Source organism: Heptranchias perlo, chromosome 22 (genome assembly GCF_035084215.1).
Source record: "Heptranchias perlo isolate sHepPer1 chromosome 22, sHepPer1.hap1, whole genome shotgun sequence".
NCBI classification, from domain to species: Eukaryota; Metazoa; Chordata; class Chondrichthyes; order Hexanchiformes; family Hexanchidae; genus Heptranchias; species Heptranchias perlo.
The window spans coordinates 29,270,939-29,297,551 of record NC_090346.1 but is presented as its reverse complement, the minus strand read 5'-3'; the positions used below and the strand labels follow the sequence as shown (position 1 = coordinate 29,297,551).

Here is a 26,613-nt window from a genome sequence, read left to right as displayed (position 1 = left end):
TTACTACCCGTTTACTATTTATTTGCTTATAGAAGACTTTTGGATTCCCTTCTATGTTAGTTGCCAGTCTATTCTCATAATCTCTTTGCCCTTCTTATTTCCATTTTCACTTCTCCTCTGTACTTTCTATATTCAGCCTGGTTCTCACTTGTGTTATCAATCTGACATCTGACATTCGCCCCCTTTTTCTGCTTCATCTTACTCTCTATCTCTTTCGTCATCCAGGGAGCTCTGGCTTTGGTTGCCCTACCTTTCCCCCTCGTGGGAATGTACCTAACTGTACCCAAACCCCCTCTTTAAAGGCTGCCCATTGTTCGATTACAGTTTTGCCTGCCAATCGTTGATTCCAATTTATCCGGGCCAGATCCGTTCTCCACCCACTGAAATTGGCCTTCCTCCAATTAAGTATTTTTACTCTAGATTGCTCCTTGTCATTTTCCATAACTAGTCTAAACCTTATGATACTATGATCACTGTTCCCTAAATGTTCCCCCACTGACATTTGCTCCACTTGACCCACCTCATTCCCCAGAACCAGCAATGCCTCCTTCCTTGCTGGGCCGGAAACATACTGATAAAGAAAGTTCTTCTGAACACATTTCAGAAATTCCTCCCTCTCTTTGCCCTTTACACTATTACTTTGAGGCACTCGCCCAAGAGCCATTTCTTAATTGTTTGAAGTACATGGTGTGCTTGTACTGTTGGCAAGTACGTTATAAGCACACTAATTGTTTTAAACTAAGACATTTCCCAGCTCAGTGCTAGGTAACCAAGCTTTGAAAATGATTTAAAACTTGTAGGAGAGGGTTGGGATCAGGGTGAATCCTGCATTCTTGTGCATCCCTTTCCTGCCAAAATACTGCCGGTATGTAGACTCCATGTTTGCATACCCCACCACCCTCCCCTTCCCAAGAGCTTCCAGTGTTCCCCTTCCCCCACAAATTCCCAAGATATCACTCCTGATGTTCACACACCCCATAAAAACTGTATATAGGTATACTTCCTGTCCATCACACACTATCATACTTCAAATTGCAATGTATAAGAAAACTCCAGGAACACAAAATATCAGGCGGTACTTAAAAAACCATCGCACATACAAAGCTAGAGTTATGATGTTCATACTGAACAATGATTAACCTTTGAATGAACTCTCTCACTGTTTACTTATCAATTAGACTTTGGTGGCCTTAAATGGCAATATCTACACTTTAACAGCAGAGTAATATATTACCCTAGATTTTCTGCTCCAGTTACACTGGCTCCCCAGTGAAACTTGAACAAATTTTGTGAGAAATTCTTCGAAAGCTGCTCCATCAGTTACTCGCTTTCCCCTGCCAGAAGTAGCAGGGAATGTACAATATGTCTACCCATACATGGGTGGGCATATTGTAACAGTATGGAAATAACAGAAATGTGTCATCAGATTTGAACCGTAGCAATGCTGGGCACAAGGGATGCCTGTGCATCCCAAGTGCCTAGTCTTGATATGAATGCGCGAAGGGGCATTTAAAAGTTAAAGGGTGGCAAGTTAAAAGGCAAGGCCATCAATTGCATACATTAATGTGACTATTTTTGCAAATGTTTTTTTTTGTTAAAGTTTATCAAGCAGCACAAAGGCTGACAGCAACACTAGGTTGTAGTCGGCCTCGCAGCCATTCTCTCGCTCGCTCCACCAACACCAACCCTCTCCCCCCACCCACCTCCACAGACTCCCCACCAGCAATCTGGGAGCCAGAAACATGCAATGTGGCCTAATCCTAGAAAAACTGGCTGGGGTCAAGGGTGCAACCTTATAGCAGGTTAAACTTGCATCCCACCAAAGATGCACAGGCATTCTGCAGTAGCAGAAAATCCAAGCCATTGTCTTTTATACACAGTTGTAAAATGATGCATCCTTTGACTTATCATGAGCAACACCATAGGAAATTCATTAGCAATGCATTAAAATCGGTCAATGTGATCAGAAGTCACACCAGTGACTTACGCTGCATGCTTCTAACCGACACCTGAAATTAACAAGCACTTTCCAACCTCAAAAACTCCTTGATGAAACAATACTTAAACTCTGATTTACCTCAGCCTTTTTCCTTAAAACTAGTCGATCTTCAATGGCACTGCACACAGGCAGTCAAGACCATGCATAGAGGGCCGGGGATAATTGGACTAGGTGCATAGATATAGTTCAGCCCCATTTTAAAGTTATATATTCAGTTCTTATTTTTATATTTCCATGAAAAATTCCAAATCCATATTTATAATGGAAACCACCTATGTAAACTTCTCACACTGCAACTGCAAGCTCCTGCCAGTGGTGCCATTGCAGCATGTCTACTGGGGAAAGGGTGTAATTACAGTGTGACAAGTTTACATAGACAGTTTTCAGTATTAATGTAGACATCAACATTTATAATAGAAAGAGTTGACAGGACATGTGCATGAATGTAAGATTTATATAAAAGATATATAAATATTATAGATGTATAACAGATTCACAGATAGATTGACTTATGGCCTTAAACAATTAAAAGAGGAAAGCCAGTCTAACCCATAGTTGACCTGAACACTGATTTGAAAAATGCACAGTAACGACACCTGGCCAATTTAAAGCAACATATTTTAGTAGCAGAATAATAGCGTGTGTTACATGATATGATGCTACTGCCCTTATAAAATAACCTATCTTTTGACCACCATATTATCATAAATTGTAGTAGGTGGTGCTTTAATAGGATTTCCAATGTTAATTTGTACAGTGGTCTGTAACAGCGCTCTGTCATACCACCACATGGTGCTGTATTATCTGTTCCCCACAAATCATTCAAAATGCTTTCTGGAAAAATATTCTTGCCATTTTTCTTCCTCAGTAACTGAAATTTCTAATGTCCAAAATAAAATTTTAAACACATTTAAAAAAAAATATTCACAAGAACATGATTAAATTTATCCAATTCACTGTTTTTTATGTCTTTTTTAATCCATGTCTCAGGCTAATTTGTAGCCCTTCTGCCAGACTTATAATGGGAGTGTGCTAGAAGGGGCTCAGATTTTGGGCTCCAATAATTCTGAAATGATTGAAAATTATAAGAGGTACAACAGCTCTGCAGTTGATTTTAAATATCAAAGCTGAAGGGTAAAGGAACCGGTCCACTGTCTACCCTGCAATAGTAAACAATTTTACAACACCAAGTTATAGTCCAGCATAGTCCATCTTAAGTGGTTAATGTGCAACATGTCACCAATTTCAAAGCATTAATGTACATTTTTGCAACTCCACCAATTATGTATTAGTTGCATAAATGTTACATGGGTTACAAAAAATTACTTAAATGATAAAAAATTTGTAAGTTCAATTCCTTAAATTGATAAAATATTTTCACAATTTTGTCACATGAAAATTGTGACAAAAATTAAGCATTTCTGTCTGTTAGATTCTACATTGGTTTGTTTACTGCTGGCCACAGTACCCACAGGGTTTCTACAAGTTACAGGAATTTGTGTTTCTAGCCTGGGATGGAAAAAGCAGTCACATTAGATGGACTATAACTTGGTGTTGTAAAATTGTTTACAATTGTCAACCCCAGTCCATCACCGGCATCTCCACATCATACCCTGCAATAGTTATCGATAAACACAGTCATTGCAGATCATAAGCAGGATAAATATTTTCCTCAATCATTTATCAGATATTTAAGAATTCACAATTTTTTAATGATACAGAGACCACCCATTTTATTAGTTTGTAACGGCTCTGAGAATTCAAAATTGTAATTAGTTCCATCACATAATACACTCAGCATGCACGAGAGCATTTTTACTGACTTACCTATTCTGATTTCATTGCAAATACTGCAATCCTCCTCATTGTCCTCACAGAAAAATTCCTCCCCTTTACTTATGATTGTGGGATATACTTTCTCTCTCCACAGATTTTCTTCACCAGAATGAAGGATGCTAGTAGGTCTTCTAGTAACACGTAGATCGCCATCGTCATCTAGCAAGATTTCAGTGTGATCCGTCTTTCTCTCGTCAACTTTCTTTTCATTATCAGCAGCATTGCTGCAACCAATCTGACCAGTTAAAGCATCATCTGCATCGATGAGAGCTCTGATTTCTTCGTTGCTCAGGTGCTCGAAATCATCTTTGCTGCCTACATTAATATTCCGTAGGATTTTGAACTTTGATACAAAAACTGCAGAATGAATTTTAAAAAGAATCTACAGTAGTTTTAAGTGGTTAATGTGCAACATGTCACCAATTTCAAAGCATTAATGTACATTTTTGCAACTCCACCAATTATGTATTAGTTGCATAAATGTTACACGGGTTACAAAAAATTACTTAAATGATAAAAAATTTGTAAGTTCAATCCCTTAAATTGATAAAATATTTTCACAATTTTGTCACATGAAAATTGAGACAAAATTAAGCATTTCTGTCTGTTAGATTCTACATTGGTTTGTTTACTGCTGGCCACAGTACCCACAGGGTTTCTACAAGTTACAGGAATTTATGTTTCTAGCCTGGGATGGAAAAAGCAGTCACATTAGATGTATTATTCTTTAGATACATTTCCTGACACCTTTCTGTTTAGATATCATTACATTCTTGGTTAGCTTGGCATCGTGGTCAGGCAGAGACAGGCTGAGAGGTATCATTGCACAAGGTTAGTAATCTATCCAGAAGGTAATTCAGAGAACTCGGCACAAGTCACTGAACCATACCATCGCATTCAATTCCAAACATCCTAGTTAACGGACATCCCAGAGTAGTGATTTTGATTGGCAAATGTGCCTGTGATGAAGACCTGTGTCAGGCCTGTGAGAAGCACAGGACCAAAGATTCTTTTGATGGTGAGCTCTATGGCTAGGAGCTTTCAAGTACAGGTTTATATTTGGCTGTCAGGGAGTTTAAAGCCAGAAGAGACAATGAGCTAGATCTAGCTTTGTCATGTTAAGAAGGAAACCGCTGTATGTCAAGGATTAATGTTATGTTGAGAGGTACTACAGGAAAATAAACTTTGTTGGTTTGGCATTGAGGAGATTGTTAAAGATTGTAACTAATGTAAATACACTGTTTATACCAAGTACTGTTCAATTACTTGTTTAATGTTAAATAAACGTGTCTCTTGGTTTATGGCCTCAGTCAGAGTGCCAAGAGGAAGTCACGTGGTTGCATGTCATATATTCCAGTAAGCCAGAATACATTGACAAGGACTCTCTGTTTGATCTCAGGGTTGCACTACATTTACCTAGATATTGGGCAGATAAAGACACACTTTAGTTTGTAAGGGGCATGAAGTTCACTTATGGAAGTGGTCATTGACATTGAATCCAATTGTACATCTAGCATAAAAACCCCAAATCATAACAGGAATCTATTATCATTTTTCCAGTTAAATAAATTGTCACTAGTTAGGAAAAAAGGGAGTTGGGAGGAAATCATCCTTGCAAAATTTGCAATGGTCTAATTGGGGTATCTTCTGTTTGTTTCATCTGGCTCAACAAAATCCCATTATCTACTATTGCAAGTAGTGAAAACAGTCAAGTGCAAGTGTTATGGAAAAGATATTGTAACATTATTCTCAGATAGTACCTGGTTGTCCGACTGCATTCAATCTCACCATCAGGTGCCTAATGTTTGGTGTGTACATATGGACATCAGAAAGTACTGTATCACTCTTGAATGTGATAGAATCCATACATTCCCTCTGTCTGATCCAGCATGGCAGAATATAGCAAATATAAAAGAAATATAGCAAACTGGTACCTTTCAGTAAAATAAAAATTAATTTAATGACAAATAAGCAGAAAAAAAATCCACTTAATATTTTGAAAATACAGTTCTGCTAAAAGCATTTATTTTCCTAAGATTATCATTAAGTTTCATTTTAATTTACTAAACAGGCGAGAAACATTTTGAATACTTTTAGCAACGTACACATTAAGAGACATATTTAATCATTTGATGAAGCCCAGCCCCCAGTTTTAGTTATTTTTGTTACCAATCAAGTAGTAGGCTTCATTAGTGTTTTGTACATGAGGTAAATAAGGCTTTAATAATGATGTCAGATAGTGCAAAGTTTAACTGTTAATTTAATGATAGGGAAACAACTTAAATACTACTTTCCTGTTGAATGTTCCACTTCTTCCACTCAAAAGTATTCACAGCAGTTCATTTGAATTGTTGTTTTAAAGTAATTATTTCATTATTAGCCCAGATAAAGTCTAACTTACACTTTCTGTGTTGCAGAACTACTTCCTGAAGTGGTACTATAACACCAAATTCTGGTTCCAGTGCAATAGAAAGCACCCCATAGAAACAACTACAAGTTTCTGTTTTCAACTATTTTCTAGTGGTTGCCACTTTCACCTCCTGTACAGGTCATCAGGTGTGAAACCACTTTACTGCTTGTTCAGGGTGATTATGAACACTTCAAAGAACACGAGCTTAGATTTTCTGATCGTTTACACTTGATTTTTGGGCATAACCAATTGGAAAGAAGGGTGGGAATCCATAATGCTGGATGCCTGGCCACTTAGCTCATGGCATGCATTTCTCATTGAAGAATTGATGGGCACAGGAAGCTCCCACAGGCGAGAGCTTTATTTCAATGTTAATGCTGTACTGATTGTGTCATTTAAACATCCTGTTTATGTGGGCATGATTTACCTCCCTCCACATAAAATGGGTGTCCAGGGTTGCTGGATACTGACTGTGCATGGAAGTTCACTTAAGACTCTTTGTGCAATTTTCAGCCCATTTCTTAACTATTTCTCTTGGTTTTTTTTCACTGCTGTCGTTTCAGTGTTTAGGAGCCTTTTTACTATTGTTTTGGCATAATCATTTTTTCCCCTGAAGTCATAACAGTGCCACAATGGATTCCCCATATCTGTACTTTTGGAAGGAACCAATTGAGGGATGCAGGGCAGGTTAGGCTGCACCAGAGGCACTGAGTCCACCTGCTGGTCCCCTCACACCTGCACTTACAGACCAGGATGCAGGTAACTACAACTGTCAGAGCAGTGCTTGCACAGGCTGCGATTCTACAAGTGGCTGTGAATGAATTATGGCATATACAGAAGGTGACTTGCAGTCAAATTTGTCCACAATAATTAAACAGAATATATGGGCTGGATACTGGTCCAAGACATGTTAGCATCAGATTTAAGCAACGACTTTCACGCACAGCACAGATTGTTAAAAAATCCTACGTTGTTGCTAGATTTGCAGTATCCTGCACACACCAACAAAGCAGTTGCCTTAAGGTGTGAGTTCGGGTACCATCAGTATTCAGGGTACTGCCGAGGCCCCAGATGTTGAAGTGCCGAGTAACTCTTGCCCTGTTGGTTTAACCCCATTCACACACCCTGGATATTGGTATGGGAAGGGGCAAGAGTGGAGGAGCAGTGCCTGCGATGGGGCAGAGCGAAGCCGGGAGAGCTGTCAGCTTCAGCCGGCGAAAACACAGCACAGCCGCTCGGGGCCATTTTAACCAACGGACAGCGTTTAACGGCGAAAAATCCATGGGCAGCGCCGCATAAACGGGACAGCAACTAGTGTGTGTCTGAGATTATTTTACAGTTAAATCCCACGATCCCCGCAGTAAAAGCCTAACCCTCACCCGCTCGGTTACTGTCGTCACATCGAACACTCTGGCACTTTCGTAAACTACTTCTCCCCCCCCCCCCCGGAGGTCCGTCATTCCAATGGACCCGCCCGGCAAATGGTCCCGCGCACTGGGGTTCCTATTGCTGCTTAAGCTGAACAACCAGCAAAACAACCCTGAAAATAATTTTATAATGTGAAATATAATTATGCTAAAAGTGCACGTAACCTCCACATATTAAAGGGGAATGAAAGTGTAAGGGAGTAAAGCTTATTCAAAAAGTGCTCCCCTTTTCACAGAAGAAAATTATATTCAGCTATTTCAACTTGAAAAAAACACATTTTTTTGGCAGCTTGGACAACCCTGTAGGATCTCCTGTTCAATACTGTTCCAATAGGGTTGCCAAATCTGGTTCAAGGCCTTCCTGGAGGTTTGATCGCGTGATGTTCTGTCACCATGACATCTGATCACGTGATATTAGACATAAGAACATAAGAAATAGGAGCAGGAATAGGTTCCTCGAGACTGCCCCGCTATTCAATATGATCATGGCTGATCTTTGACCTTAACTCCACTTTCCTGCCCGATCCCCATATCCCTTGATTCTCTAAGAATCCAAAAATCTATCGATCTCTGCCTTGAATATACTCAATGACTCAGCATCCACAGCCCTCTGGGGTAGACAATTCCATAGATTCACAACCCTCTGAGTGAAGAAATTCCTCATCTCAGTCCTAAATGGCCGACCCCTTATCCTGAGACTATGCCCCCTAGTTCAAGACTCTCTAGCCAGGGGAAACAGCCTCTCAGCATCTACCTTGTCAAGCCCTCTCAGAATCTTATATGTTTCAATGAGATCACCTCTCATTCTAAACTCCAGAGAGTATAGGCCCATTCTACTCAATCTCTCCTCATAGGACAACCCTTTCATCCCAGGAATCAATCTAATGAACTTTCATTGCCTCTAAGGCATGTATATCCTTCCTTAGGTAAGGAGATCAACACTGCAGAGTACTCCAGGTCTCACCAAAGCCCTGTACAATTGTAGCAAGACATCCTTACTCTTGTACTCCAACCCCCTTGCAATAAAGGCCAACATATCATTTGCCTTCCTATTTGCTTGCTGTACCTGCATGTTAACTTTCTGTGCTTCGTGTACAAGGACACCCAAATCTCTCCGAACACCAACATTTAATAGTTTCTAACCATTTAAAAAATATTCTGTTTTTCTATTCTTCCTACCAAAGTGAATAACCTCATATTTCCCCACATTATATTCCATCTGCCACTTTCTTGCCCATTCACTTAATCTGTCTTTATCCCTTTGCAGCCTCTTTGTGTCCTCCTCACAGCTTACTTTCCCACCTAGCTTTGTATCGTCAGCAAACTTGGATACTTTACACTTGGTCCCTTCATCTAAGTTGTTAATATAGATTGTAAAAAGTTGAGGCCCAAGCACTGATCCTTACGACACCCCACTAATTACAGCCTGCCAACCTGAAAATAACCCATTTATTCCCACTCTCTGTTTTCTGTCCGTTAACTAATCCTCTATCCATGCTAATATATTACCCCCAACCCCTTGTGCCCTTATCTTGTGTAACAACCTTTCATGTGGCACCTTATTGAATGCCTTTTGAAAATCCAGATATACTACATCCACTGGTTCCATTTTATCTACCCTGCTAGTTGCATCCTCAAAAAACTCCAGTAGATTTGTCAAACACGATTTACCTTTCATAAAACCATGTTGACTCTTCCTAGTTATATGTTTTTCTAAGTGCCCCGTTACTACGTCCTTAATAATGGATTCCAGAATTTCCTGAATACTGATGTCAGGCTAACTGGTCTGTATTTCCCTGCTTTCTCTCTCCCTCCTTTCTTGAATAGCAGTGTTACATTTGCAACCTTCCAATCCACTAGGACCGTTCTAAAATCTAGGGAATTTTGGAAGCTAATAACTAATGCATCCACTATCTCTGCAGTCACCTCTTTTAGAACCCTAGGATGTAGGCCATCAGGTCCAGGGGATTTGTTGGCTTTTAGTCCCATTAATTTCTCCAGTACTTTTTCTTTACTAATATTAATTGCTTTAAGTTCCTCACTCTTGTTAGACCCTTGGTTCCCCACTATTTCTGGTACGTTTTTTGTGTCCTCTACTGTGAAGACAGATAGAAAATATTTGTTCAATGTCTCTGCCATTTTCTTGTTCCCCATTATAATTTCTCCTGTCTCAGTCTCTAAGGGATTACATACTTGCAGAAGCTCTTACATTCTGTTTTTATATTTCTTGCTACTTTTCTCTCATATTCTACTTTCTCCCTCTTTTTCAATGTTTTGGTCATCCTTTGCTGGTTACTAAAACTCTCCCAATTCTCAGGCATACTATTCCTAAAATCTCCCAATTTTTTTTTTTTATTCGTTCATGGGATGTGGGCGTCGCTGACGAGGCCAGCATTTATTGCCCATCCCTAATTGCCCTTGAGAAGGTGGTGGTGAGCCGCCTTCTTGAACCGCTGCAGTCCGTGTGGTGACGGTTCTCCCACAGTGCTGTTAGGAAGGGAGTACCAGGATTTTGACCCAGCGACAATGAAGGAACGGCGATATATTTCCAAGTCGGGATGGTGTGTGACTTGGAGGGAAACGTGCAGGTGGTGTTGTTCCCATGCGCCTGCTGCTCTTGTCCTTCTAGGTGGTAGAGGTCGCGGGTTTGGGAGGTGCTGTTGAAGAAGCCTTAGCGAGTTGCTGCAGTGCATCCTGTGGATGGTGCACACTGCAGCCACAGTGCGCCGGTGGTGAAGGGAGTGAATGTTTAGGGTGGGGGATGGGGTGCCAATCAAGCGGGCTGCTTTATCTTGGATGGTGTCGAGCTTCTTGAGTGTTGTTGGAGCTGCACTCATCCAGGCAAGTGGAGAGTATTCCATCACACTCCTGACTTGTGCCTTGTAGATGGTGGAAAGGCTTTGGGGAGTCAGGAGGTGAGTCACTCGCCGCAGAATACCCAGCCTCTGACCTGCTCTCGTAGCCACAGTATTTATATGGCTGGTCCAGTTCAGTTTCTGGTCAATGGTGACCCCCAGGATGTTGATGGTGGGGGATTTGGCGATGGTAATGCCGTTGAATGTCAAGGGGAGGTGGTTAGACTCTCTCTTGTTGGAGATGGTCATTGCCTGGCACTTATCTGGCGCAAATGTTACTTGCCACTTATGAGCCCAAGCCTGGATGTTGTCCAGGTCTTGCTGCATGCGGGCTCGGACTGCTTCATTATCTGAGGGGTTGCGAATGGAACTGAACACTGTGCAGTCATCAGCGAACATCCCCATTTCTGACCTTATGATGGAGGGAAGGTCATTGATGAAGCAGCTGAAGATGGTTGGGCCTAGGACACTGCCTTGAGGAACTCCTGCAGCAATGCCCTGGGGCTGAGATGATTGGCCTCCAACAACCACTACCATCTTCCTTTGTGCTAGGTATGACTCCAGCCACTGGACAGTTTTCCCCCTGATTCCCATGGACATCAATTTTACTTGGGCTCCTTGGTGCCACACTCGGTCAAATGCTGCCTTGATGTCAAGGGCAGTCACTCTCCCCTCACCTCTGGAATTCAGCTCTTTTGTCCATGTTTGGACCAAGGCTGTAATGAGGTCTGGAGCCGAGTGGTCCTGGCGGAACCCAAACTGAGCATCGGTGAGCAGGTTATTGGTGAGTAAGTGCCGCTTGATAGCACTGTCGATGACACCTTCCATCACTTTGCTGATGATTGAGAGTAGACTGATGGGGCGGTAATTGGCCGGATTGGATTTGTCCTGCTTTTTGTGGACAGGACATACCTGGGCAATTTTCCACATTGTCGGGTAGATGCCAGTGTTGTAGCTGTACGGAAACAGCTTGGCTCGAGGCACAGCTAGTTCTGGAGCACAAGTCTTCAGCACTACAGCTGGGATGTTGTCGGGGCCCATAGCCTTTGCTGTATCCAGTGCACTCAGCCGTTTCTTGATATCACGTGGAGTGAATCGAATTGGCCGAAGACTGGCTTCCGTGATGGTGGGGATATCGGGAGGAGGCTGAGATGGATCATCCACTCGGCACTTCTGGCTGAAGATGGTTGCAAACGCTTCAGCCTTGTCTTTTGCACTCACGTGCTGGACTCCGCCATCATTGAGAATGGGGATGTTTGCAGAGCCTCCTCCTCCCGTTAGTTGTTTAATTGTCCACCACCATTCACGACTGGATGTGGCAGGACTGCAGAGCTTTGATCTGATCCGTTGGTTGTGGAATCGCTTAGCTCTGTCTATAGCATGTTGCTTCCGCTGTTTAGCATGCATGTAGTCCTGAGTTGTAGCTTCACCAGGTTGGCACCTCATTTTTAGGTACGCCTGGTGCTGCTCCTGGCATGCTCTTCTACACTCCTCATTGAACCAGGGTTGATCCCCTGGCTTGTTGGTAATGGTAGAGTGAGGAATATACCAGGCCATGAGGTTACAGATTGTGGTGGAATACAATTCTGCTGCTGCTGATGGCCCACAGCACCTCATGGATGCCCAGTTTTGAGCTGCTAGATCTGTTCTGAATCTATCCCATTTAGCACGGTGGTAGTGCCACACAACACGTTGGATGGTGTCCTCAGTGCGAAGACGGGACTTCATCTCCGCAAGGACTGTGCGGTGGTCACTCCTACCAATACTGTCATGGACAGATGCATCTGCGACAGGTAGATTGGTGAGGACGAGGTCAAGTAAGTTTTTCCCTCGTGTTGGTTCGCTCACCACCTGCCGCAGGCCCAGTCTAGCAGCTATGTCCTTCAGGACTCGGCCAGCTCGGCCAGTTGTGGCGCTACCGAGCCACTCTTGGTGATGGACATTGAAGTCCCCCACCCAGAGTACATTTTGTGCCCTTGCTCCCCTCAGTGCTTCCTCCAAGTGGTGCTCAACATGGAGGAGGACTGATTCATCAGCTGAGGGAGGATGGTAGGTGGTAATCAGCAGGAGGTTTCCTTGCCCATGTTTGACCTGATGCCATGAGATTTCATGGGGTCCAGAGTCAATGTTGAGGACTCCCAGGGCCACTCCCTCCTGACTGTATATCACTGTACCGCCACCTCTGGTGGGTCTGTCCTGCCGGTGGGACAGGACATACCCAGGGATGGTGATGGAAGAGTCTGGGACGTTGGCTGAAAGGTATGATTCTGTGAGTATGGCTATGTCAGGCTGTTGCTTGACTGGTCTGTGGGACAGCTCTCCCAATTTTGGCACAAGTCCCCAGATGTTAGCAAGGAGGACCTTGCAGGGTCGGCTGGGCTTGGTGTTTTTTTGCCGTTGTCGTGTCCGGTGCCTCGTGGTCCGATGCCGGGTGGTCCGTCCGGTTTTATTCTTATTCTGACTTTTCGTAGCGAGATTTTACAACTGAGTGGCTTGCTTGGCCATTTCAGAGGGCAATTAAGAATCAACCACATTGCTGTGGGTCTGGAGTCACATATAGGCCAGACCGGGTAAGGACGGCAGGTTTCCTTCCCTGAAGGACTTTAGTGAACCAGATGGGTTTTTACGACAATCCGGTAGTTTCATGGCCACCATTACTGATACGAGTATTTTAATTCCAGATTTTTATTTAATTAATTGAATTAAATTAATTAATTGAATTTAAACTCGCCAGCTGCCATGGTAGGATTTGAACTCATGACTCTGGATTTTAGTCCAGGCCTCTGGATTATTAGTTCAGTAACATAACCACTATGCTACCATACCCGTACGGTAGCTTACTACTCTTCTTGGCAACATTATAAGCCTCTTCTTTTAATCTAAAACTATCCTTAACTTCTTTAGTTAGCCACAGATGGATCATTTTTCCTGTGGAGTTTTTATTCCTCAATGGAATGTATATTGGTTGAGAATTATAAAATATTTCTTTAAATGTTTGCCATTGCTAATATCATATGTCATATCTTTTAATCTAATTTCCCAATCAACCTTAGTCAACTCACCGTTCGTACCTATGTAATTGGCTTTTTTAAGTTGAAGACTCTAGTTTTGGACTTAAGTACGTCACTCTCGAACTCAATATGATATTCTATCATATTATGATCACTCTTCCCCAGAGGATCCCTAGCTATGAGATTACTACTTAACCCTGTCTCATTACACAAGACAAGATCTAAAATAGCCTGTTCCCTGGTTAGTTCCACAACGCAATTTTCTAGGAGACAGTCTCGAATGCATTCCATAAACTCGTCCTCCAAACTACTACTGCCAATTTGATTTGCCCAGTCTATATGAAGATTAGAGTCCCCCACGATTCTTGCATTACCTTTGTTGCAAGCTCCTCTTATTTCTTGTATAACTACTGTTAGGGAGCCTATAAGCTACTCCCATTAGTTTTTTCTGCCCCTTGTTATTTCTTATCTCCACCCATACTGATTCCACATCCTGATCCTCCAAGCCAAGATCCTTTCTCACTACTGCCTTTATCTCATCCTTTATTATCAGGGCGATCCCCCCACCCCCTTTTCCATTTTGTCTGTCTTTTTGAAAAGTCAAGTACCCTGGAATATTTAGTTCCCAACCTTGGCCACCTTGAACCACGTCTCAATAATGGCTAATAGATCAAACTCATTTATCTCTATTTGTGCCATTAATTTGTCAGTCTTGTTACGAATGCTTCGTGCGTTCAGATCAAGCGCCTTTAATTTTAAAGTTACTATTCTTTCCCGATTTGACCTTGTTCACTGATACCGTTGAACTCTCCATCCCTTCCTCATGCAGTCTGTTTATCTTTACCCATATCGCTACACTGCTCTATGGCCTTGACTTTTCTCTTTAGATTTATAACTTTACCCTTACCTGAACCCTTCCCCCCACTTTTTAGTATAAAGCCCTATGTACCGCCCTAGTTATTCGATTCACCAGGACATTGGTCTCAGCCCAGTTTAAGTGGAGCCCGTTCCAACGGAACAGCTCCCTCTTTCCCCAGTACCGGTGCCAGTGCCCCATGAATCGAAACCCCTTCCTCCCACACCACTCTTTGAGCCACCTATTTAACTCTCTGATCTGTTTGACCCTATGCCAATTTGCAAGTGGCTCAGGTAGTAATCCAGAGATTATTACCTTTGAGGTTCTGCTGATTAATTTCGACCCTAGCTCCTCAAACTCCCTCAGCAGAACCTCATTCCTAGTTCTACCTATTTCATTGGTTCCTACATGGACCACGACAACTGGATCCTCCCCCTCATACTCCAAGTTCTTCTCCAGCCACGAGGAGATATCCTTGACCCTGGTACCGGGCAGGCAACACAGCCTTCGGGACTCCTGGTCGCAGCTGCGGAGAACATTATCTATCCTCCTGACAATACTATCCCCTACCACTCCCACATTCCCTTTTACTCCCCCACTTGAATGGCCTCCTGTACCACTGTGCCATGGTCAAATTGCCCCATCCTCACTGCAGTCTTTGTTCTCATCCCACACAGGTAGCAAGTATCTCGTAGGTGTTGGACAAGGTGAAAGGCTGAGGCTCCTCCATTACTGTACCTAGGGTCTCCATACCTGCCTGACTTGCAGTCGCATCCTCCTGCCCCTGACCACTGACCAAATCTAAACCAATACCTAACCTAAAGGTTGTGACTGCCTCCTGGATCAAAGTGTCCAGATAATTCTCCCCCTCCCTGATGCATCGCAATGTCTGCAGCTCAGACTCCAGCTCAACAACTCTGAGCCGAAGTTCCTCGAGTTGCAGACACTTACTGCAGATGTGGTTGCTCGGGATCTCACTGGTCTCCACCAACTCCCACATGCTGCCGTTACGACACACCACCTGCCCTGCCTGGTATCTAACCTTGTTTTATATAGTTAATTAATCAAAGTTTTTTTGTAATTAAGTGACTTGGTTTATTTTTACTTTTTTTAAAAACTAGTTAATTTATCTACTTTAAACTAGTTTCCTGCTCTTTTTAACTGTTTAGTTTTAAGGCTTTTTAACTAACACTAACCACCACTGAAGACATTAACCAATAAATACAATAACCACTAAAAACACTTACCAGTAAACTGAATACTTACACTGACTTACCCTCGGCACTCCTCTGTAACGTCACTTTTTGTTTTTTATTGATTTTTTTGATTTCACCGCTCAGGTCCACTCTCTCCACTCCTTTTATTCACTGCTCAGGTCCACTCTCTCCACTCCTTTTATTCACCGCTCAGGTCCACTCTCTCCACTCCTTTTATTCACCGCTCAGGTCCACTCTCTCCACTCCTTTTATTCACCGCTCAGGTCCACTCTCTCCACTCCTTTTATTCACCGCTCAGGTCCACTCTCACCGCTCCTTTCATTCACCGCTCAGGTCCACTCTCTCCACTCCTTCTATTCACCGCTCAGGTCCGCTCTCACCGCTCCTTTTATTCACCGCTCAGGTCCACTCTCTCCGCTCCTTTTATTCACCACTCAGGTCCACTCTCTCCACTCCTTTTATTCACCGCTCAGGTCCACTCTCTCCACTCCTTATATTCACCGCTCAGGTCCACTCTCTCCGCTCCTTATATTCACCGCTCAGGTCCGCCCTCTCTGCTCCTTTTATTCACCGCTCAGGTCCGCTCTCTCCACTCCTTTTATTCACCGCTCAGGTCCGCTCTCACCGCTCCTTCTATTCACCGCTCAGGTCCGCTCTCTCCACTCCTTTTATTCACCGCTCAGGTCCGCTCTCGCCGCTCCTTTTATTGTCAATATCAGCAAATGTTATTGCATTTATCTCATAAAGGTTGGGTCCCCTGTAGCTGAGTATCTTTGCTCATGATTTCACGCCAGCAGCTCTTGTGTAAGAAGTTCCGAGAACTAGGAGGCCATCTGTGAGCAGATGAACAAGGGAAACCAAGGACAGGGGAGAGGAGAAACCAATGGTGGGAAGGGATTCACATGGAGGTGGGAGGAAATAATGGTAACTCACTGAAAGTATGTTAATTACAAATATAAATTATTGTAATACTAGTAACACTCAGATTCTCCTCATAAACACAGTAATACAATAACTCATCGATAGTCTATATGTAACTTGTAGCAATAGGTGTAAAACCCCAATATTCATCTTGTAACTAGTAGTGATCCTATAACCTGTTGATATTCACCCTGAATCTACAGTCAGAATTCCCCTGCACTGCACAAGGATGTGGTCAGACTCCACAGTCGATGCCACTTTTAATAGGCTCGATCTCTTCCTATCTGCTTGGACTCTAGTTTGGACTCAGATTCTGTATGAAGGTGACAACTCTGAACTGGGAGCCTCAGTCAGAGCTGATCTGTACTTGGACTTCACACGTCAAAACCGGGCAGCACAGACCGACTTGAACCAAACCGAGAGATCGCACAAAGGGCAGCAGGCTTGGTGTTCGGGGTGCTTCTCACAGGGCGCACTTTCTAAATTCAGCTCAGCGCCAACATTTCTAAATCTCTCCCTTGGCTTGAACTCAATAAAGGAAAGTTTTCATAGAATGATAGAAATTACAGCGCAGGAGGAGGCCATTTGGCCCCCGATGTCTGTGCTGATGCTCTTTCCTGTGACCCCATTCCCCCCTCAGATCCTTTTGTATTCCTCCTTTTCAAATATTTTTCCCATTCCCTTTTAAATGATGTTCTCGTCTCCACCTCAATAGCTACTTGTGGTGAAGCATCCCATGGTCTAATGGTTCAAGAACCTTTCTTCTTCCTTCCCCCTTGGTTCTTCCAGTGAGAAGCCTCAGTCTCCGTCCCCTTGTTCCACATTGTCCCATCAGCAGAAACAATTTTTCACTGTTTACCCAGAGTAAAGTCCCCCAGGTTTCACTCATCCCTTTACTGGCTGCTCCTCTCTCAGCACTGCTCCCACCTACCATGTTGCTGCTGCTGCTGCACTTGCTCCCGGCTCTGCAGAAAATGCTGCTTCCTATGCCCACCTCTCCCTCTCTCCCCTCCATCCCTGCTCGAGCCCCAATTGAGTTGACTCCCAGTCCGCAGTCTCCCTCACAAAGATCTCCCGGGCTGCTAGCAGCAGTGCCTGGGAGATCCATGCCCCATTCCGGCAGACTCCCTGGCACTCCGGGAATTTTGGCAACCCTATGTACACAGTTCACAAACAGCACTTTTATGGACCTGAATGGCAGTTCCAGAGGTTCTGGCAAGCATATTCTCTACTATTGCTTTCAGTTTGTGGTCATTTGAGTAACTGAGCCTATGATCTGTCTACTTCTGTTCTCTTAAACTATACTTATAATTGTGTATGTTCTGAAAGTTTAGGGAATTTGGGGAATATTTGCCAAATTGAGAGTTGATTGTAGAATTGTATTGTTTCCTTGGAAATATATGTTTTCATAACTTTACAAAGCTCTGTATTTTGCTCAGGGTATTAATTATCTAGCTTATTTATGGGAATTTAATGAAGGTAAGACAATGTGCTCAAAGGAAAGTTCCATTTATTTAAAGCATTAGACCCTTAAACAAAGTAAAGTATTTATAACCCAGTTAACTTAGCCAGGAATCAATGTTTCTTGAGTTAACATTTCTTGAGCCCAATCTTCCCAGGTTGAATGCAAATTCCTGTTACAAAAGCAAAATCTTAGATTCTTTAGCTGTAACAAATTTCTTATCACAATATCCATATATGGCTTATGCTCGTTATGACCTGATCATGCCTTGTTCATGTGCAACTTTACATCTCTAAACTACAGAATAGATGACAAATAGTTAATTTGCAATACTTCTATTGATTGGCATGGATGAAGAAGACTTCACTTTCAATAATTTTGTTTTTCTAGAATCATTAGAAATAAGATGCTGGACCTGGAGGCTGCTGTAGCAGTAGGGAACTATAATGTGGTGGGAATATTAGAAACATGGCTAAATCCAGAGGTTGGAAAGGAATATAACATTTAGGGGCATAATATGTTTAGAAAAGACAGAGTTGACAGAAAAGGAAGTGATGTAGCTCTATGCATCAGAGACACTTGGAAGGTAAAATATATTGATCCTGTGGGAGATATAAAACTGTAACTTGAACAACATTTAGAAACTGAAATGATAAAAAATCCAAGTTAATATTAGGGGTATGCTATAGGTCAGCATAAGAAAGAGGACAATTCGTTCTATGAAGAGATAATAAGGATATGTGAGAATAGGAAAGTTATTTTAATGGGAGACTTCAATCAATCTACTATAAACTGGGAAAATCCAAGAGGTTTAGAGTCAGAGTTGTTAGATGTAGTGCATGACTGCGTCTTGATCAAGTGCATCAAGGGAGACATGAGAGAGATTGCTCATCTGGACCTGATATTTTTTTAAAAACACAGAAAATGTACAAGATATAGAAGTCATAGCACCTTTTTCAAAATTAATTTTCAGGATGTGGGCGGCACTGACAAGGCCGGCATGTATTTTCCATCCCTAGTTACCCTGCTTTGAGACAACTGAGTGGCTTAGTGTGGGTCTGGAGTCACATATGGGCCAGCCTGGGTAAGGACAGCAGGTTTTCTTTCCTAAAAGACATTAGTGAACCAGTTATGATAATCCAACAGCTTCATGGTCATTTTTACTGATACCAGCTTTTTATTTCCAGATTTTTAAAATTCAAATTCTCAAACTGCCAAGTTGGGATTTGAACTCACATTCAAATTCTGGATTACTAGTGCAGTAAAATAACCACTGCACTACCATACCCCCTCTGAGGGGTACCGAACAAAAAGAGATAATGTTTAACATGGCCTGGAAGTCAGTTATATCTAAGGCCAGGAGCCAGGTATATAACAGGCTAAATTTGATGAAATGAGGGAGCAACTAGGCAACTAAATTCATATCATAGTAGGTACGGCTCAGAAGGAGGCCATTCGGCCCATCGTGCCTATGCCAGCTTTTTGAAAGAGCTATCCAATTAGTCCCATTCCCCTGCTCTTTCCCCATAGCCCTATCAATTTTTTCTCTTCAAGTATTTACCCAATTCCCTTTTGAAAGTTACTGCTGAATCTGCTTCCACTGCCCTTTCAGGCAGTGCATTCTAGATCATAACAACTTGCTGCGTAAAAAAATGTTTCCTCATGTGGCCTCTGGCTCTTTTGCCGATCACTTTAAATCTGTGTCCTCTGGTTACTGACCCTTCTGCCACTGGAAACAGTTTATCCTTATTTACTCTATCAAAACCGTTCACGATTTTGAACACCTCTATCAAATCTCCCCTTAAACCTTCTCTGTTCTAAGGAGAACAACCCCAGCTTCTCCAATCTCTCCACATAACTGAAGTCCCTCATCCCTGGTACCATTCTAGCAAATCTATTCTGCACCCTCTCTATGGCCTTGTCATCCTTCCTAAAGTGTGGTGCCCAGAGTTGAACAGAATACTCCAGCTGAGGCCTATCCAGGGTTTTCTAAGGGTTTAGCATAACTTCCAGTCTTTTGTACTCTATGCCTCTATTAATAAAACCCACAATCCCATATACTTTTTTAATATCCTTCTCAACTTGTCCTGCCACCTTCAAAGATTTGTATATGTGCACCCCCAGGTGTCTCTGTTCCTGCACCCCCTTTAAAATTGTAACATTTAGTTTATATTGCCTCTCCTCATTCTTCCTACCAAAATGTATCACTTCAGACTTCTCTGTGTTGAATTTAATCTGCCTTGCGTCACTAGTCTGTCTCTGTCCTCCTGAAGTCTGTTACTATCCTCCACATTGTTTACTACATTTCCGAGTTTCGTGTCATCTGCAAGCTTAGAAATTATACCCTGTATACCCAAGTCCAGGTTATTAATATATATCGAAAAAAGCAGTGGTCCTAATACTGACCCCTGCTCTTCCTCCAGTCTGAAAAACAACTGTTCACCACTACTCTCTGCTCTCTGTCCCTTAGCTAAATTTGTATCCCTACTGCTACTGTCCCATGGGCTTTAATTTTGCTAGCAAGTCTATTATGTGGTACTTTATCAAACGTCTTTTGAAAGTCCATATACACAACATTAACCGCATTACCCACATTAACCCTTTCTGTTACTTCATCAAATCACTCAATCAAGTTAGTTAAACACGATTTTCCTCTAACAAATCCGTGCTGGCTTTCATTTATTGGCCCATACTTTTCCAAGTGCCAATTAATTTTGTCCTGGATTATTGTCTCTAAAAGTTTCCCCACTACTGACATTAGGCTGACTGGCCTGTAATTGTTGGGTTTATCCCTCTCCCCTTTTTTGAACAGAGGTGTGAACCTTGCAATCCTCCAGTCCTCCAGCACCATTCCCATATCTAAGGAGGATTGGAAGATTGTGGCCTAAGCCACCGCAATTTTCACCTTTATTTCCCACAATAACCTCGGTTGCATCCCATTTGAACCAGGTGACTTTTCTACTTTGAGTACTGCCAATCTTTTAAGTACCTCCTCTTTATCTATTTTTATCCTATCCAATACCGGTATTACCTCCTCCTTTACTGCTACAATGACAGCATCCTCTTCTCTAGTGAAGACGGATGCAAGGTATTCATTTAACACCTCAGCCATACCCTCTGCCTCCACAAGAAGATTTTTTTTGTCCCTAATTAGTCTCAACCTTCCTTTGACTACCCTTTTACTATTTGCATGTTTATAATAGACTTTTGGGTTCCCTTTTATGTTAGCTGCTAATCTAGTCTCCTACAGTCTTTGCCACTCCTATTTCCCTTTTTTAGATCTCCTTTGTACTTTCTGTATTCAGCCTGGATGAACCTTACATTTGTCATAAGCCTCTTTTCTCTGTTTCATTTTAATCTCTATATCTTTAGTCATCCGGGGAGCTCTAGCTTTGGATGCCCTTCCTTTCCCTCTTGTAGGAATGTGTCTACTCTGTACCCGAACCAACTCCACCCTGAAGTTCAATTGTTCAGTTACTGTTTTGCCTGCCAATTTTTTATTCCAATCCAGGGAAAGATCCCTTTTAACTCACTGACATTAGCCTTCCTCCAGTTTAGTATTTTCACATTTGACTGTTCCTTTTGCTTTTCCTTAACTATTCAAAACCTACTGATCTTATCATCACTGTTCCCCAAATACTTCCCCACTGAAACCTGCTCCACCTGCCCTACTTCATTCCCCAGAACTAGATACAGCACTATTACCTTCCTCGTTGTGCTGGAAACACACTGTTCCAGAAAGTTCTCTTGTACATATTTCAGGAATTCCTCCCCTCTTTGCCCTTTACACTATTACTGTCCCAGTCTATATTGGGATAATTGAAGTTCCCCCATTATCACTACTCTATAGTTCTTGCATCTTTTTGTACTTTGCCTGCAAATTTGCTTCTCCATGTCCTTCCCACTATTTGATGGCATATAGTATACACCCAGTAGTGTATTAGCTCCTCTATTGTTCCTTAATTCTAACCAAATAGATTTTGTCTTTAACCACCCAACTACATCATCCCTTTTCAGTGCTATAATAGTTTCTTTACTGCCACCCCCGTCTTTCGTTCCTTTCCTTTCTTTCCTTCCCTATATTTCCTGAATACATTGTAGCCAGGAACATTAAGTACCCAATCCTCCCCTTCTTTGAGCCAGGTCTCTGTTATTACCACTATATCATAGTCCCATTTAGCGACTTGAGCCTGCTGCTCACCAACCTTATTTACCACATGCACACCAAACTCATCTCAGTACACCTCGCATTTTCACCCTGTCTGATCCCTCCTATTTCTGAATTCTTCTTTATTCTGGTGCTATTTGTCCCTCCCACTCCTCTGTGCACCTTGTTTCTCCTCTCTAATATTTCGTCCTGGTGCCCATCCCCCTACCAAATTAGTTCAAATCCTCCCCCACAGCACTAGTTAACCTCTCCATGAGGAGATTGGTCCCAGCTCTGTTGAGGTGCAACCTGTCCATCTTGAACAGATCCCTCCCGCCTCAGAACTGGTCCCAATGCCTCAGGAATCTGAAACCCTCCCTCCTGCACCATTTTTCCAGCCATGCACTTACCTGTCTTACCCTACTATTCCTATACTCACTAGCACATGGCACTGGGAGTATTCCAGAGATTACTACCTTTTAGGTCCTGCTTTTTAACTTCCTCCTCAGCTCCTGAAACTCTGACTGCAGGACCTCAACCCTTTTCATTTCTATGCCATTGGTTTCCACATGGACCATGATTCTGACTTTTCCCCTTCCCTCCTCAAAATGTTCTGCACCCCTGAGTGGGAGTTTGTTCAATGACAATAACTATAAAGATCGAGATTCTTTATATTTCAATTACACTTAGAAAAGCTAAAAAAAAATTGCTGTGGCTCTTTTTCAAAGAAGAGCAAGAAGTTCTCTCAGTATCCTGGCTCGCATTCATCTCTCAACCAACACCAAAACAGATTAACTGGTCAAATCTCATTGCTGTTTGTGGGACCTGGCTGTGTGCAAATTAGCTGCCACATTTGATTACACATTAACACTCTGAAAGTAAATCACTGGTTGTGAAGCACTTTAGGACTCTCTGAGGACATATAAATGCAAATCTTTATTTTTAAGCTCTCAATATCTTTACTTTCTTTTCCCTACTGAAAATTATTAGTACACAGAATCTTAATAGCCATTTTAAAAAAATAAGTCAACTTTCCAAACACAATGGGCTCAGTTTTAAAAGGGTGGCAGGATGGCAGCGGGGGCGGTCAATGGGCTGCGGCAAACCCAAAAAATAAAAGCTTACTTTTCCCCACATGATCGGGAGGTAATTGACGCTCATCAATCTTGTTTCCAGGTTTCGCGCCCAGCAGCCAGCCTGATTGACAGGCTAGCTGCCGACAGGAGCTGCAACGCTGGGGGGCGAGGGGGCGGGGGGAGTTGGAGAAAGAGAGTGAGAGAGAGACGTCAACCGACGCTGCAAGAGAGTGGGGGGGGGGGCAAAGATGGGGTGGGGGACAAAGATCAGTGGGGGGCAAAGATCGGGGTAGGGGACATCAGACATTGGAGCTGGGGGTGGGAGACCTCGGAGAGATATCGGAGAGGGAGACATCGGAGAGACATCGGACATCGGAGCGGGGGGTTGCAGGTGACATCGTTTCAAAGATAGGTTTATTTATTTTTTTTGCATTGTGAAATGTTATTTCATTTATTTACTTTATTTTTGACTGATCCGGCCCTTCACCAGGCCTGAATCGGAAGCTGTGGGAAAGCCGCCCAGGTAAGTTGAAAATCATTTTAACTACCTAATATGTAAGGAATAAAGTACCTTAAGTACCTCAGTGAGGTACATTTGCTTCTTTAAATATCGTCCTCCCGGCTGTAATTGCCGGTGGGACTTCCTGGTTCGGGAATGGCGCGTGCACCCAAATGCGTCTTTGTGACATGCGGAAGTCAGCGTGTTGAAGCCGGGTTCATTTCCCGCTCCTCATTTCCCCGATTTTCATAGCCCCCCACCCTGGCCCCAACGCAACTGCACTTCCATTTTTAAATTGAGCCCAGTGCTTTTCTTTACTGATTTTCCTGTATAAAACAGCATATCCTTTGATTCTCCATGAGCAACACCACAGGATATGTAGATAAAATACTTTCAAAACCAAACCTATATTACCCTGAGTTGCTATTATAATGAGACTTGCTATTGCCACTACAACCTCTATTACCCAGGGCAGCATTCTTCATCCTCCCTTCCCAAAAGAAAAAATATTACTAACTTTGGATGAAGCATTGGATATAGAAATGACACAAAAAAAGAGCAGTTTATCACTCAGTTACAACTGCGGCTCCATATCATGCTGCAGACAACTCTGGTGTTTCGACAGGACAAAACTGCGGTACATTAAGTGAGATGGCTGAATCAAATAAAAATTTCTATTTCATGCACAATACATCACAAGTCACTAATAGGCATGTCACACTGGTACAGAAACTGCACATTGGTGAACTTGATAAAAACCTGCAGCCCATAGCCTGATGCTCTTATGCCTCAAGCTATTATGTTCCTTTAGTACCTGGTATCTGCTGAGAGCCACGTATCCTTTCCAATTTCCACTGACATCTGTGGGAAAATGCATGTGTGTGAACACCTGGTGAAGACAGGATTAGGCTTGGCTATGAAGCCTCTCCCCATGCTTAAATAGCTTATTGACACTCACTATCCAGGCTCACCACATGAAAAAAATGACCACTTGATTGAGGCACTTTCTCGAATTTCCAATAGCTCAAGGTGAAGGAACATTGACCATCCAGATTATCACTATCACGTCTAAATTAAATAACTAAAATGTATTAGGCACAGCAGAAATGTACAGCACAATACTTGTGCAGGTAATTTTTGAACTCTCGATTGTCCACTAATTTACATGATCCCGAGGCGGGGGTGGGGTCTTCGCTACTATAGAGAATAATCAAGATTACGCTATGTAGCAGTCAGATCTAAGAAGAAGTAGGAATTCTCTCCCTCACCAAATTAAAGAACTTTAAAAAATATGACACCAAAAATAATCATACCATCTGAATTTAGTTGTTTCCAATTGAACCGTGATAGCTGAGATAAATCCTCCAACCTTTTGGATTCCTTATTTATCCGTACGCATATTCTCAAAATTAGCAAGCGATGCCGAGGGAAACTCGCTGATTCCTCATTGGCATACTGGTTAGCCAATAGTTCATGCTCACAGAGCAGTTCATTTCCAAAAAAAGTAATGATAGAGATCCTAAATGGATAGATCTATTTGGGGCCTCAAAGAATGTGCAGACCAGAGAAGTAGTGCCAAATTTAGAAACAAAGGCAGTATAACAGATGAAGTTACAGAGCAGATGCAAGTTTGTAAATGAATAATAATTTGTTACAGAGCTTGCTTACAGAATCAGCACATAGCAGGGCCTTAAAAAATATCAGTTATTATATGCATCAACTTAACTCCCATTGCATTGCTCACGGTGACTCAGAGGATATGCTGTTTTATAACAACAAAGGGTGTAATGTACAATGTATAATTAAGGCTACTGAGCCGATGGTGACTGAATAAGTTCAGTTAAGCTTTTATTACAAGGTAGTCTTTGATTTTAGGGACATTTTGTGAATCTAATTCTCCAATTCTATTTTTCCGGAAAACTAAGTAAGTGGCATTGTAACTTGTATCACATGTTATTTTAGCCATATACTTGATATTTCTTCTTTGCTTTTTCAAAACCCAAGATATCCAGCAAAATAGTAGGCAACATGTACTAGGCTGGAGTTAGCCCACTCGAAAGGTAGGGGGACAGGGATATGGGATTTAGGAGCAATGGGGAGAAAGAGCTCTGGTCCTGGTGTTTGGCAGAAATGGGGTGAGCATCCTTGTGTTTACTAGTATGGGATGAGGGCACTGGGTTTGAGGGTGTGGTCCTGGCTTTTGACAGTACTGCAGGGAGATGGGACCCTGAGGTTTAGTAGCAATTGACAACATTGGGGTTTAGCAGAATTGAGGGTGTAATATAGATTTTCCTCACTGGTGGATTCTTGTGGGGTGGCTGTACTGGGAGGGATGTGGAGGGCCTGAGATCTATCAGCATTGGGGAAGACCTAGAAAGCTGCTGATAGTTTTAAGGTGAAACATTTTGAATCAAAAACCTTGTTTCCCATACCCATTGCAGCTGTATAATTCAATGTTTCTGTAAACAAAATTATTATTTTGGAATTCTTTTATATAGAGAAGGAAGCACAGCCGGTCCAATCAGCAACCTTTGTCTCTTGCTCAATATAGTTACCAGAATGTCGATCGGGGAGGAGAGGGTGTGCTCTTCCTGACTGCACATTAAAAGCATGCTCCCACCCCCCCCCCCCCCCGCCCAATCATTGCAGCTACCTCCACTAATCATGGCCCCTGCCCTCTCTGATCCTGACCTCCTCCCTCCCCCTAATCCTGGGGTCTGCCCTCCCCACTAATCATGGCTTATGCCCTCCTCAATCACCACTGACAGCTACTCTCTCTCCTGGCCACCGTTACCCTCCCCACCCGATGGCCTACCCTCCCAACCCGATTGACTTCCTTCCCAGTCCTTTTTAACCACTTACCTGAGGGCTGCTGCTGACCTTGCAGCAGCCAGATC

At 42.6% G+C, this 26,613-nt stretch overlaps 1 protein-coding gene across 8 annotated transcripts in view; it reads right to left on the bottom strand.

The window, feature by feature from the left end:
• The window catches only part of mettl22 (methyltransferase 22, Kin17 lysine), a 120,017-nt gene extending 94,951 nt beyond the window's left edge, over positions 1–25,066 (bottom strand). For 5 of the 8 annotated variants that reach the window (XR_010966834.1, XR_010966838.1, XM_068003169.1 and 2 more), the window contains exons 1-3: positions 7,625–7,695; positions 5,596–5,769; positions 3,827–4,192 (exon numbers count right to left, since the gene is read on the bottom strand). Coding sequence is in view for 3 of the 8 variants with exons in the window: in XM_068003169.1 (XP_067859270.1) it covers positions 3,827–4,192; positions 5,596–5,701 (472 nt within the window). In the remaining 5 variants the exon portion in view is untranslated. Of the gene's footprint in view, positions 1–3,826; positions 4,193–5,595; positions 5,770–6,236; positions 7,560–7,624; positions 7,702–25,029 lie in introns of those variants that run through there. The other 3 variants (XR_010966836.1, XR_010966835.1, XR_010966837.1) reach the window with 3 other exon arrangements.
• Positions 25,067–26,613: the final 1,547 nt, after the last annotated feature.